The sequence below is a fragment of the Sinocyclocheilus grahami genome, unplaced genomic scaffold, assembly GCF_001515645.1.
Source record: "Sinocyclocheilus grahami isolate Dianchi unplaced genomic scaffold, SAMN03320097.WGS_v1.1 scaffold845.1, whole genome shotgun sequence".
In the NCBI taxonomy this organism is placed as follows: Eukaryota; Metazoa; Chordata; class Actinopteri; order Cypriniformes; family Cyprinidae; genus Sinocyclocheilus; species Sinocyclocheilus grahami.
In genome coordinates, this window is record NW_015506024.1 from 109,684 (window position 1) to 125,431 (window position 15,748).

The window sequence follows — 15,748 nt, forward strand, 5'->3', positions numbered from 1 at the left end:
ACTCTTCTTTTGATCAAAGGCTTCAACTTTGAAATGTGATCTGGGGAAGCAGACACATATCTGAGGGCCGGAGTGATGCACGTGATGGAATCTTAATTCTTAGTTCCGGTTTCTGTAGTTTTGCAGGTGCTGTCGGTATGGCAAGGAATAGTTATTTAAATAATGAAATATATGGGCAAAACTATATATATAGATATTATGTTCTATTTGCACACACCTCGCACACATGCATACACTTCATAAACATGTACACAAACAGATTAGCATAAAACGGAGGGGAAATGGCTTCCATAATCTCAAAATCTTTTCTTTTTTTCCTCATGTTGATTTGTTCCACCTTTTGGCACTTTTTGAGTTGATGCACTAAAAGTTGAACACGCCTGGGTTTGATGTTGGACTGCTGCGGATTTCAGACAGAGGGAATGAAAAGTTTCAATATTAACCTCTCGGTTTACTTAAAAACTGTGAGTAAACTTTTCCTGTCATTATGGAAGCATTTTTCCTCTACCTCCATAATACACTGACAGAAGGGTGCTTCTCTGGGTGAATGCTAGGGGTATTTTGATTTAAGACGGGCCTGTATCTATGAAAACAAATCGAGACGTTGACTGACGAATGATCTGTTCGTTCTTAACAGAGCAGCATCCTGTGTTTGGTTGACTATTATCTAGAAGTCTTTTCCTTCTATAAATGTCAATCTGATGTGATTCCTGATCAGAACTGATAACCGAAAGGAGGTTCCCATACTAATTCTGGTTCAAGAACCTTTTTGAAATTGAGACTTGAATTTAACTCTGAAAATACCTCTCCACAATCTGATGTACTTTAACAACGGTATCAACAGGGTTTTACTTCAAATCGGTTCAAATCCTAGTTCTGCATGATATTTGATGACATTAGCAGCATTTGTAGGAAGTCCATCTCAGAACAAAGATTCTGCAGTCATCCAGAATTCCATACACATCAGAAAAATGGGAAAAATAAGACTGATATCATGGGTGGGGGGGAAGTAAGCTATGCTTATTAAAATATATCTAATGGTCTACAAGACCACTCGGTGGGTTCATATGTTGATCAAAAAAAGCAAAGAAATGATCTATTAATGGAAATGCACTCCTATTCACAAAAGTGCCAATCAGACCAACAAAGACAAGAGGCTGAGTCGTATCAATCTGTCTTTGATTTTTTTTTTTTCTATTTTATTTACTTGAATGTGTACATATATTGTGCAAATATTGCTGCTCTATTTTCTTATCTTACAAATTAGAGGTTACATTGCCTGCCACAGTTTCATTAGAGATGTGATGGTCTATTTGTACACCAAATTGGTAAACTCAAAGGTATAAAGATAAAAATGCTTAATTTATTGTGCTGGTTAGGCTAATGTAATGTTGAAATGTTGTGTGCGTGTGTACTGTTTGCTTCGCTTGTGCTCCTTTTGGACGTAGTTCTATTGGCAGAGAGGAAGTGAGAAGGATACTAACGATTGAAGGAAAAACTCTGTAAATTCTTTTCTTGCCCTCGTTGAGTTTTTGTGCGTGTTTGTGTCCTGTTTATGAGCGCACTAGCTGACCATGTAGACCCAACTATGTTGTTTCAAGCCTGACTTCCCTCTGTAAGTAACCGTAGCACAATTACAGCAAATCCAAATCAGTTCAGGCCTCTTTCACAAATGTTTTGTTCTCATTTAAGGACATTCGCGTTAAGAAGCCAAAAGTTTATGTAGTTTTCATATATATATATATATATATATATAAACAAATCTAGGTGTCATATGATCTGTGTACCTCGATGAACTACATTTAAACCAGAAATTTAACGGTTATGTTGTTATATTGGCAGTTTAAAGTTGCAGTCCTTGCACTGCTCTTTACTCCTTAAAATAACTTCTGAGAAGTGCAGAAAACAATAAAATATTTACAAAAGGCCACAAATAAGTGAAATTGGGTCTTTATGGTCTTCCGTCCTAGATCTTGTAGATGTTGACATTTGGAGACTTTGTCTCTTCCAAACCTGGAGCCGATGCATATGGCTGTGTCTAGTAATGCTGACTCACCTGTGTTTACAATGCTACATGTTTGTTAAGTACTTTTCATACACAATATTAAGACATGCACAGGTGGATATTGTATCCTGGTTTGGTCATTTCTTTCCTTTTAAATGTATTTATATTTAAATCTTTTTTTCTTTCTTTCTTTTCTTCCTCTGCCTACAATTGCCCATACTGTGACTGACTTGACTTTACCGACGATATGAATGAGTGACGGACACACAAACTGAACATGTCACACAAACATTTACATGAACAATTCTGAACAAATGTTTGAGGTGTTTTTTTTTTCTTCTTTTTTTTGTCCAGATACAAATAAAATGATAAAACACCTCCTGGTTTGTAAATGTATTTCTGTAAAGTCAATATAGGAGGGGTGAATACAGCTGTCCAAGAAGGAAGGAAGCATGTTTAATAACGCATATACTGCAAAAAAAAAAAAAAAAAAAAGCATATACTACTTTTTTTTTCAAGTTGCCATTACTTCCACAGAGAAATATGGCTTCACGTAGACTAATATTGCTTTAAAGTTTCTTAAAATCAATTTTCCTTAGTCAAATTTGTAATTGATATAAAGAGAGATATGACACTGCTTTCACATTGAGTACATTTGAAAACCTGTCAGTTTAAAGTCTTGGAGTCAGTATTAATACAGTACACCCAACCTTGCACTGCTCTCAAATAATGGATGTCCTTCTGGCTGAATTAGTTTAGACATAGAAGCCTGCAGCCATTTTTCTGATACCAATGAACTTTAAGACCGCAAGATGTCACTTAGTTCAAAATATATTGCTGGAGATTGTTTAAATGCTTTTATGAAAAGGTTTATTACTGTGTTTAAGCTACTTTTAACTGGCATTATGGTCTAATGATATACCAAAAATAAAAAATACCATATTACTTGTTTCTTATGAAATGCCATGCAAGGGCATGTGATGAACTTCTGAAATGAGGGGGCAAAAATGCTCTTTCTTAATTTAGGTCCTGAGTTGAGTCAGTCATACCATTCCTGGGATGCAGTGGTTAGTTACATAAAGTGGTGCAAGGAAGGACATCGGTAAACCGGCATCAGGGCCATGGGTGCCCAAGGCTCACTAATGCACATAGGGGGTGAAGGCCTGGTCTGATCACACAGAAGAACTACTGTAGCTTAAATGGCTGAAAAATGTAATGCTGACCATAAAAGTTCTCAGAACACACAGTGCCTCAAACTTTGATGTGCATGGGGTTGCGTAGCCACAGACCAGTCAGAGTACCCATGAATGCGCATGTGGTCTGGCACCGAGACTTAAGCAGCAGATCATCTCTAGATCACGGGTGTCCTGCAGAGTTTAGCTTCAACCCTAATTAAACACCTGAACCAGCTAATAAAGGTCTTCAGACTGACTAGAAACATCCAGGCAAGTGTTTTGGAGCTGGTTGAAGCTAAACTCTGCAGGACATTGGCCCTCCAGAAGCAGGATTTGACACCCATTCCAAGTCCTACAAGTTGTGAGGTGGGGCTGAACTCTGCAGGACTGCGGCTCTCTAGGACCGAACTTGCCTACTCCTGGTAGCACATCCCATAGATGCTCAGTCAGATTGAGGTCTGGGGGATTTAGAGGCCAAAGCAACACCTAGAACACTTTGTCATGTTCCTTATACCATCATGCGGTCATCTCTTTTGACCATTATTCTTGATAACTTACCCCAAAATTTTACAATCTCCTTGGACTTGTCAATGTGTTCTTTTGTGTTAATGTTGAAAACTGTTCTGTGACAGGGGCTTAGGTTTAGGCTTGCTTCAGAAGGGCTAGGGTCTGATTTATGACATCCTGTTGTCTGGGGCCTCTGTGGAATTTTTGTGACTCCTCGTGCCTCAACTCGGTTTTGACCAAATCTTAGATTGTCTGATTCGGTCTGATATCCTACATGGGGGATTTGGAGGCCAAAGCAACACCTAGAACACTTTGTCATGTTCCTTATACCATTCCTGAGATTTTCTGGCAGTGTGGCAGGTGCATTATCCTGCTGAAAGAGGCCGCAGCCATCAGGGAACTCCATTGCCATGTCATGGTGTAACTGTGGTTATTAACAGTGGTCTGCAACAGTCTTTAGGTAGGTGGTATGTGTCAAAGTAATATCCACATGGATGCCAGGACCCAAGGTTTCCCAGCAGAACTTTGCCCAAAGCATCACACTCCCTCTGCCAGTCTGCCGCCTTCCCATACTGCATCTGCTGCCATCTCTCCCTAGGTAAACAACACAATACAAGACTTGGTGTTTTAGAGATGTTCTGACCCAGTCATCTAGCCACCACTATTTGGTCTTTGTCAAAGTCAGATCTTTTCGCTTGCCTGTTTTCCCTGCTTCCAACACATGCAATTTGAGAACAGTTCTCGTGCTGCCTACCATATCCCACCCCTTGACAGGTGCCGTTGTAACAATATAATAAATTCACTTACTGTGGGTGATCAGTGTTATATATAGAATAGTTTCCATACATGGAAATAGTTGTAAATGTATATGTTATGAAAAGTTTTCCATTGCTTTGTTATTATGGCATATAAAGTACTGCAGTTTTTCCAAACTGCAAAAACACATTTCCTGAAATACATTTCTCAAAATTATAACCCAAATACACTGAAGATCCATGTCAATATTTTTCAAAAAATGTAACAGTTCCTGAATTTTTGTTTAATGCAGTATTACAGTAATGCAGTCAGAAAAACAGTATTTTAGAACAAAACAAGCTAAATTTACTGCACACTTTAAATGTCTTCTTAGACAATTTTGCAATAATACATACTATATCTATAGTATATATATATATACTGTATATATATATATATATATAGACAAATCAAATATACATATCAACATATCTAACATCATTTTAAGGCCAAGCTTGGCATCCATGAAACTCATCCACCGTACAGTTCAACATTTTGAAATGTTGAGTAGAAACTGAGCTTGTGTTTCAACTCTTCATTTATGAGGTTCTTTCCATTCAGGTCCTCTAGTCTAGAAGAGCAAGCCCCATCTTCTTTGCCCTCTGTTCTCGTTTCTTTATGTTTTTCATGTCTCGCTCCAGACTCTCCACTCTAGCCAAGGCTTCACTGAGTCGGGCCTTTAGACCAGTGGGATCTGCAGGCAATGCATAGGAGTGGTCCTAGAAGAAAGGAGGATGAAAATGTTTATATTATAATCAGTGGCGTAGTGTCTTGGTATGCAGGTGCATATAGGCCCAGGCAGTTTGGGGGCCCGCCGAGCTGGGGGGAACTTTTAATTGAAACGAGGGAACGAATAGAGCCCTGCATGGGCCCCTTGTCCAACAGCTTATGAGAATTCTCGGCCCGAGTCCGACTGGATACTGTGACTTTTTTTCTCTCTTCCCCATTACACAGCTATTAAAATAGTTCAGTTTTGGTTTTTAATGGCAAAGTGGTCATATTTATTTTTGTTTCTTTATTAAGTTAATTTAGAAATATGTTTGGAACATTTTATGTTTGTTAAATTCAAGTTTTTGTTTTTTTAAAGGAACGACCAAGCGGCAGCGGCAGACAGTTTGCATTATGTTTGATCAATTTAGCCTTCTCAAACCAACACGACTTGCCTAAAATAAACAGACATAAAATACTTAATGCGTTTCACAGTATTAATTTAAATATTTAACCTAGAAAAATGAGCGCTGTTAGGCACATATCCAATCGTTTGTGCGGAGAGTGGAAGCTAAAGCATGCTTTGCAGGATATGGAGGCGCCAGCGTGATCACTTGCATTTTTTTTATAACAGTGGAAACTTAAAAATGCACTGTCATTTTTGCTCATAAAGGTAAGAGTATACATCATTCGGAACTGCAAATGGTCTACTTGTATTTGTGTGCACTCACAAAATCAACAAAACCTTGTGCTTTTGTAAAATAAGGAAAACAAACAGGATGCGCTTTCTGTCGTCTTGGTCTTGAGCAGGAGCGCTTCACCCACATGATAAATATATCTATAGAATGCTTTAAATTACTATTTTAAAACGAAATAATTCAAATCGAAAACAAAAACTTTCATTATGTAATCCATGCATTTCTCTCTAAAGGCACGTCCAATGAGGAGATGGCGAGTCAGGCTCATTCATTTTTGCAACATTGACTAAGAAAACATTAGTTTATTAACAAATAATTCAAATATCCCCTCACAATTTTTATTTGTTTGTTTGTTTTTTGGGCCGCTGTGCCAAAATTGTGTTTTGCATTCAGTAGCCTATACGGCAGCATTTTTGTGCCACATTTAAAAATAACTAAATAAATATTATAAATAAATAAAATCATGTAATATTGCGTGGAGTTAATGTGAAAATTCCACTTATAGACTACTCCGCCAAAAAAAAAAAAAGTCTGTGGCATCTGTCATTCTTTTGACTTTTTTAAAAACTCTGATTAATCGATTCATGAGACATTCGTTTGTATTAAATTGTTCTGATATTTTTCAACATGCATTCAAATATTCATGTTTAGTTCGAGCTGCAAATATTAAAGAGAAAAATACCGTGGAGTTAATGTAAAAATTCCACTTATAGACTACTCCGCCAAAAAAAAAAAAAAGTCTGTGGCATCTGTCATTCTTTTGACTTTTTTAAAAACTCTGATTAATCGATTCATGAGACATTCGTTTGTATTAAATTGTTCTGATATTTTTCAACATGCATTCAAATATTCATGTTTAGTTCGAGCTGCAAATATTAAAGAGAAAAATAGCATTGATTCAGCTTGAACTGAGGCGAATTATCTCACTACAAATTAAATAGCGTAAAAAGACGTTTATTGTTTGTATGTTATCATAAAATTGACAGAAGGCTGAGACTTTGTAGTAACAAAGCTGCGATTATTGGGTGGCTTGCGTGCTACAAATAATGAATGGACTTGAAAACTTTAAACATAATTTCCAAGAATTAGCCTATACCGTAAATAAAACAGCTTGTGAATAGTCACGATTCACGTAATGTTATTTACTTCAGAAAAATCAACAATAGGGCCTAAGTTAAGTTAGCCGAGTTGGTTGATAATGCATTGCATGGCGATTGCATTCCATGTGACTGCAAGGAGTTGCTTTTGCCATTTTTACAGCGGGTTAAACAACCATCTACATCCTGACTGGTTGGGGCTGACTCACTATGCCACTGATTATAATGTTTATTTCACATCACTCACAGTCATAGCTGTTTGGTGCATAATCCATACAAATACTCACAACATTAGGTAGAGGTTTAGTGTCTTGTAACTGCTGAGAACAGTCCACTGGCAGGCTCTTTTCAGCTTTCCTCGAGGTTGTTGTTGTCCTGGTTGCCACTGGCTGAAGTTGAAGATAAAATATATAACTGAGCCATATGACAAGCTATCAAAAACGTATACTCTAATGGTAGACCTACCCTTTGTAGATGAGCCGGGAAATTGAAGACAGATGGTTTAGCTCCATCTCGAATCCTGACAATCTGACCTGTCCTGTCCAAGTCCTGTGGCCTGAAGTGCTCACTGCACAGCACAGAGCAGTCACCGGCGGAAAAACCTTTCCTTCTTGTAGCTATTTCCCACTGCCTCCTTAATGCTTTCTCCTTAGGAAACCTTTAAGTGTGAGAAAAATCTGAACAACTGTCAGATTCACAATGTCACTCACTCACCCGAAACAAGTTGTCATAAAAGTCGGTTAACAGAAAAATGCCAATATAGATGAAAGGTCTTGGGCAATTTGTAATACAATATAAACCAGAGCTACTCTAAGTTCCAAGAGGTTCATCATACAATTTCTTCCTAAGGTCCAGACAGTAATAACTTACATGGTGTCAGTATTCAGTACAGCTAGGAACATTTTATTATTTTTTTTTTTGGAAGAGTTATTAGAAATTTCGTCATGTAAGCAAGTGTCTTTTTAGCCATTCCTAAAAGGCTGTGATTTCACATGAAAACTATGAACAGAATGTTTTATGTGTAATAGTTTTTTTTTTAATTCAAATAGTTTTTGAATTCATTAAAATTTTTTATAGTAACTACTGAATATGAAAATATCAGATAAAAATCTTATTTTTAAGACAGCAATCCAGTAAATTTTCTAAATGTAGAATGTTTTACTGTAATTATAATTTGATATTCAGAAACCTAAGGCCATATAAAGTCTTCTGGCTAGTTCAAAGGTGTCCCCTGAGAGAAAATGTAGAAGATGTCATGTCGTGGTAGACCATTTATTAAAAATTATAAGTATGAATTTTCAAACATTAAACAAATAAACCTTGATATCAATTTGGCCTCATATATTAGTCAAGACTTGATCAAGATGCTGTAACTTCATTTTAAATTCAGTTTGGACAGCAATTTCTTCCAGTGGTAATTGGGTGAAAATAGGAAGTTAATCCCACACTGAAATTGGTTTCATGTATACGCAGGCCAATATGTTTGACGCTCAATTTACATCAAATGAACCCCTGACAGCACAGGTACATCACGGAGACATCTATTTGACATCTGCATTTACAGCTGCAAGATGTATCTGCAATATATCTATAGGACGTTTCCCATCAGATGTCAAATAGACGTTTAGAAAATGTCTTTAAGATGTTTAGGATTTAGAATGTATGTAAAACTGACGTCTTATAGATGTTTATGCTTTCCTGATGAAGAGATCTTTAACAGGCATCTTGCAGACATACGTGTGCTATCTGGGATGGCTTATCAAGTTTTTTTTGATTTGCATATTTGACCTGTTTTTTTGACGTCAATTTTGATGTCTTTCCAAAATCAGTTGCCCACAGGGAACTGGCATTACAACAGTGCATCTACTACTAATTGGGAAGGTTGTGGCCTAATGGTTAGAGTCGGACTGGTAACCCACAGGTTGGGGGTTCGAGTCTCGTACCGGCAGGGATTGTAGGTGGGGGGAGTGAATGTACAGCGCACTCTTCCACCTTCAATACCACGACTGAGGTGCCCTTGAGCAAGGCACCGAACCCCCAACTGCTCCCCGGGCGCCAATTAGAATGATAAAGTATAATAGGGTAAATCCCCCCTCATGCTTGCTAAAAGTGATTCGAAGTTTGATTCGTTTCCTGATTCGGATTGATAGTTTTAATGAACCAGTTTAAAAACCGATGCAGGGGTTAGCCTATTTTACGGTGGAACTGGCTTGTCCACAATTTGGAGCGCTGCACGATAGACTAGATCATGACGTTATCGAGGGTCTTGATCTTATTACCATCTAAAATACTATTTTTTTAAAAACATTTCTATCAGCCAATGATAATTCTAAAAGAATAACGAGCATAGATCAGTGGCCGAGAGCGCATCTGATTGACAGATAAGCCACGAGCCCTATCAGCTATTGTTAATGTTCTGGTTATTTTGTTTCAGTGTACAGTTTGTTAATATTGTGTTTACTACAGTCATAGTAAACTTCATCATTCAGCTGAACTGTGCACATTTATTTTAGACACTTCATGTCTTGTTTAATTCATGTGATAAACGCATGCGAGCTAAAATACTATTTTTTTAAAAACATTTCTATCAGCCAATGATAATTCTAAAAGAATAACGAGCATAGATCAGTGGCCGAGAGCGCATCTGATTGACAGATAAGCCACGAGCCCTATCAGCTATTGTTAATGTTCTGGTTATTTTGTTTCAGTGTACAGTTTGTTAATATTGTGTTTACTACAGTCATAGTAAACTTCATCATTCAGCTGAACTGTGCACATTTATTTTGTGCACTTGTTTAAGTCATGTGATAAACGCATGTCCCTGCTGGAGCCTTTGGGCTATGACTAATTTCACGGGCAAAGCAGACAAAATTACAATTTACGTATCGTCTTTTGTTTTGTTTTTTTTTACAAATAAAGCTACATATTATGAGAAGGATACATTCTACGACCTATCCTGCATTCATCATGGTGAGATTAGGTTCCTTCAATCTAAAGAAAAAACAATAATCGAAAAAGAATCGAAAACAACAGTGAAGAATCGATTTCAGAACCAGGAATTGGAATCGGACTCGATTCCAAAAGTTTCGGAATCGAACAGCCCTAGGTGTGTTTCAGGATATTCTGCCCATTAAGCCGTCAAACTGACATCATCAGAGAAGGACTGCCATTCCAGAGCAGAAGCAAATGATCAGATTTTGATTAAAGATTACCAAGACAAACACATTTTTTCAGCGGATTAACTTGCACGGATTAATTGTTCACATCAAGACTAGCAATGTGCGCTAGTAAAGTAAATAAAGTCCATTTTGATTTCATGCCGACTTTAAATCTGGTATGTTTTAACTGCTTTCTTTTTATTTTACACAGGGAATCAGCAAAACTTTAAATTCAGAGCAACATACAATACAATTTGGTTTAGAAGCTGCAACTTTAGACCTGTGAATATGACTTTTCCAAGCAAGCACAAGATTTTAACATCATTATTAAGAGCAGAACCAGTGTTACAAACCAGAAACAGGACCATTTCTTCAGTACTATCAGTGAGGTAATAATACAACCAGGATCAACTGTTCAGTCTTACTTGTGAAAAGTAATTCCCCGGTATCTGGTTCGGATTGTGCGGCGGTTTTTACAGCCCCAAGCAGCACAGGAGTCAGGCATATTTTCTCCAGACTAGTCTTCTGACAAAGAGCTGCCCGGACCAATATGGCGGTGACGCTGACCCACGATGATCGGCGCTTTAAAGGGGTCCTATTATGCTTTTTCACTTTTTTAATTTTAGTCAGTGTGTAGTGTGTATGTTTGGGCATAAAAAAGATCTAGAAAGTTACAAATCTCAAGTCCACTCCAAAGGGAGATATTTCGTTTTTAAAAAAATCCCTTTTCAAGAACTACAACGAACGGCTCGTTTGGACTACAGCGTTGTTTTCCGGGCTTTGTGATGTCACAAAGCGGCTCATTAGAATATCATTACAAAGAATTCCCGCCTACAGAAATTCGAACGGTTGGGCGAGGTTGTGGTTAGAACGCTTGGTTGAGTGAGCGCATCAGACGAGACGACGAAGAAGAAGAGCTGCTGCAGAGTTTACGTTTTGACTAGCAGATTCAACTAATTTGCGGTGTTTCGAGCTCTTCGAAACTGAATCATTTTGCGGAGCAATGGGTTCAATTCATGGTTCAATTGAATCAAAGCTTCGTTTTCCCATCTATTCGGCAAATATTTTTGAGAAATATTAATTCAAAGCTAACATAAAAACAAAACAAATACATAATAACAATAATAATAAGAAGAAACCACTGCCATAGTACAATATAATAACATTAATAAAATAATATTACACCGGAAGTTTGGGACGGAGTCTCCACTGCAGAAGTTTGTTAATTTAACAATGCTTCTTGCATAAAGTTTAAGCATATGAGGAATATGAAGTTATAAAATATGCTATATAAAGCATTCGCTAATGTGACCACATTTAATTGAGCATAAGCCACTTATTTCTTACTGACTCCAAACTTTTGAATGGTAGTGTAAATAACATACAATAAAGTGCTATGAAAAGAACATGTTAAGTTACAGACAGTTGGTTTGTTTTCAGTGCAGTATATGCTGGATTTGATAATTGTAAATTTAGAAATAATTGTGGGAATATGTTAAATATGGTGAGACGTGTGTTATTTGTCTTTGCTAATATTCATGTGTTACTGTAGTGTCTTAAATTTGACTGCAGTAATATGACATCACTTACAAAAGCACAGTTCATATTCAAGTCATATCAAGTCCCTTTCTTTGTGATTCAGTGCAATTCAAAGTGAAACCACACACTTGATCTGAATGCATTTGGGCATTCAGAATGTGCTTTTCTACCGCCATTTACAGTGGAGTATTGTAAATAAATATATATATATATATATATATATATATATATATATATATATATATATATATTATGTGTGTGTGTGTGTGTATATATATATATATATATATATATATATATAAGTATATCAGGACAGTTTCTTATACTAAAACATAAAAACAATGTTGTTCCTTGAAATAACATATAAAAAAAAAACATTTAAAAAAAACATTTTCAGTTACTATATAGACATACCACATTTGTATATATATTAGGGCTGGTAATTTAACGCGTTAATTAGATTAATTACGGTGAAAAATAACGCGTTAAAAATATTAACGCATTTAATGCACTTGCCCCGTCCCAGACCTATGTGGGTCATCTGACATTTCAGTTTATTGATGACAATTATGAGGCAGGGCAACAACTCACTGCGTGATGGAGCCTAGAGAACGTAGTTGGAATGTCCCTAAAATTCAAGATATGGGGCAAAAATGCTCCTGCTTGAGTTTTTGTCTCGTATTTACATCATATAGTTAAGCAATATCACACAAGCAATAGGCTAAGTGCAATATCACACGAGTGCAAATGTGATAGGCCTTCTGATCTTATAGGCTACAACAGTTCAGTAAGAAAGAAGTTAAAGGATTAGTTCACCCAAAAATGAAAATTAGCCCATGAATTACTCACCCTCAAGTCATCCTAGGTGTATATGACTTTCTTCTTTCAGACGAATCCAGTCGGAGTTATATAAAAAAATTGTCTTTGATCTTTCAAGCTGTTTAATGCCACTCAGCGGGTGTTGCAGGCATCCGTCCAAAAGCAGTTAAAAAAAATGCGCCCATCCATTTAAAAAAAGTGTGTCTCACACGGCTCCGGGGGGTGAACAAAGGCCTTCTGTAGCGAATCGATGTGTTTTTGTAAGAAAAATATCCATATTCAAAACTTAATCACTTTAATGTAGCTTGCGCTCACTGTTGTACACTGGAAGCAGTTCCGGGGGAATGACGTATGAGTTCAGCCCTGCGCATGCGCCGGTGAGTTTCGTGAAAACCAACGTTTGTTAACAGGAGCAAAGGAAGCAAAGTTTCCTTACTTTAGCAAAGGAAAACCAGTCTCCTCTTGGCTTATATCGAAATCCTCTGACATTCTTCTTTACAAATCCTCGTTTTGTACTTCTAATTAGTGACCTTTGTTTTGATCTTTCCCCTGCGCTTCCGTGTGCGTCACTTCTGAGCGGCGCATGCGCAAAGCTGACCTTATACGTCAACTGCTTCCAGTGTACAACAGTGAGCGCAAGCTACATTAAAGTGATGATTACGTTTTGAATATGGATATTTTTCTCACAAAAACGCATCGATTTGCTACAGAAGGCCTTTGTTCAACCCCCGGAGCTGTGTGAGACACTTTTTTTTTTAAATGAATGGGCACATTTTATTTAACTGCTTTTGGACGGATGCATGCAACACCCGCTGAGTGGCATTAAACAGCTTGAAAGATCAAAGACCATTTTTAATATAACTCAGACTGGATTCGTCTGAAAGAAGAAAGTCATATACACCTAGGATGACTTGAGGGTGAGTAATTCACGGGCTAATTTTCATTTTCTTGTTTTGCTCAATTTTGCCAAAGAAAATATAAAGACAAAGCAGAACTGTTCGTCTCCGAGCAACACACAGCGGCATTTAATTTCTTAATGCACGTTTTGAACGAATTGGGTGAATCATTTGGCACATTGGATTTGAAGCAGTGCTGGACAGACCGATCGGTGTATGACAAAGTACCGCGAGAGAGATTCAAAAGCATAAGGAGTCGTCTGCTCTTTATAGCTCTTGCGATACTTTGATGTCACACACCGATCGGTCTGATGGTGATGATCCGCTTCAAGTCAAACAAGTCTAATTATTCAATGGACCATTCATAAAGAACCATTTACTTCACTCCTGAATGAATCAGCCATTTGCACGAATCAAATGAATAAATGACTCGATGACTTAATCATTAAGATATTTACCACCACCTACTGGCAGTTTTAGTTTATTATTTAGAATATAATTTCATTAAAGAAATAATTTCATATTTCCATAGTAATAATAATAAAATGAATAAAATAAATTATTAAAGGTATATTTCACCCACCTAAAAATGACAGTTGTGTCATCGTTTACTCACCCTCATGGTCCAAAAGAGTATATGTAATACATTTTTTAAATGTCTGTTTGATGCTTTACACAGCAATGACTTTAAATGATCTTTTGTGAGTAATTTCCAATAATGTGTAAAAAAAAAAAGTTTATGCTTTAGTGTTGTTAATACGTTGTTACATTTTTACTTCATATTCTTAGGGCTGGGTTGAAAATATTGATTACCCGGTTTCAATATTAATTTTAACAAAACAATATAGATTCTTAAATTCCAAGAACAGTTTTGTATTCTTTGCTGTTTCCAATTGATGCGTGACTAAAGCTTTACCAAACATTATTTGTAGCTTGCCTCCCAAAACATGTTTTTATGACAGCGACCATATACGTTTATATTTCAGCAATGAATTTCAACAGTGAATTGGAGCGGAAACATAATTATCAGAAATTTTAAATTAGCAATTTAAATCTAAACTGTCAGTCTTTTGTTTGAGTGTTGTAATAATATCTGAAAATAATAGCAATTGAATTTGGGCTTTCTTGTCAATTTTAATCATTAATGTTATAGTAGTGTACTATGTAGTTTGCATAATGTAGATTTTTTTTTTACCTGAACATATTTCTTACCCGAAACATTTCTGATCATCATCTGAATCAAAATGAATCAAGGGCTTGTGATTCCCGGAATCAAATCAAATAGTGAAATCTGTGTCAATAACCAGCCCTATGCTTAACTTAAAATGTTTTCTACTTGTGTGTTTTAGGCAAGGAGATCACCCTTCTAATGCAGACCTTCAACACATTGAGCACTCCAGAGGAGAAGCTGGGTGGTCTCTGTAAGAAGTATGCTGAGCTGGTAAGACATAATGATGATCAAAAGATGTCAACTTCTCCGATCATGTGTTGTAAGAGAAAATATCACTCTTATAGAGAGAGAGAGTCGAAAATGGCCATGGAAAAAAAAATCTGCCTCTTTACCACTGTATTACCCCTGTACCACTAGGGCTGTGTATCACCAGCAAAGTCACGATATAATACGTATCACGATACAGATGTCACGATACGATACATGACTGCACTGAATTTCACCTCAGCAGAATATAGTAAAACAGCTGTTTATTAAATACTGCATACTATAGTGCCATTTCTAACTATTGGCAGAGCAGGCAGTTGACCTCTGCATTATGTAGGGCCTCCATAACTGTACCACAGTACAATACAGGTAATGGCATATGTTTCGTGTTTACATTGTGCACTCCTCACCAGGTACAATATTCTGATTGTTTGCATCTTGTTTTTAAGCCCATAAATAATAATGTACTCGATCTAATAAATTTATATCGTAATGTACTCATTCTAATATATTAACAAAATCATATTTACATTGCTGGTAGGTTATCATTGTACAAATTAACACACTCTCTATGATTACATAAAAATAAAAATTAGAAGAGTTCTAAACTAACGTGCGGTCTTCACTGTATCTAACTCGAACACACACATGCTCAGTCACTCACACCGATCACGTTGCGGCCTCACTCAGACATTCAGGAACAAACTTTTTAGCGCTGCCCCGCAATTTTATCAACTAAATAGCTTAATCGCTCAAGAGCTACATTATCTTTCTCAACAAGGAGCTGGTAACATCATTGTTTTTCTAAAGGAATTAACGCCACAGCTTCACTGTTAATAGAGAAACGCGGCAAAACGGTGGTAATTCATACATACACCGCCTCTCTCTCTCTCTCTCTCTCTCTCTCTCTCTC

At 36.8% G+C, this 15,748-nt stretch overlaps 1 protein-coding gene and 1 pseudogene across 1 annotated transcript in view; one reads left to right on the forward strand and one right to left on the reverse strand.

Annotated features, from left to right (window-relative positions):
• Nucleotides 1-4,953: 4,953 nt before the first annotated feature.
• Nucleotides 4,954-10,648, reverse strand: LOC107562871 (THAP domain-containing protein 6-like; annotated as a pseudogene).
• Nucleotides 10,649-14,742: 4,094 nt separating this feature from the next.
• The window catches only part of txlna (taxilin alpha), a gene marked incomplete at its 5' end in the record, with an annotated part of 10,411 nt that continues 9,405 nt past the window's right edge, over nucleotides 14,743-15,748 (forward strand). The window contains one exon of the mRNA XM_016247615.1: nucleotides 14,743-14,838. Coding sequence (XP_016103101.1) covers nucleotides 14,743-14,838 — 96 coding nt within the window. The remainder of the gene's footprint in view (nucleotides 14,839-15,748) is intronic.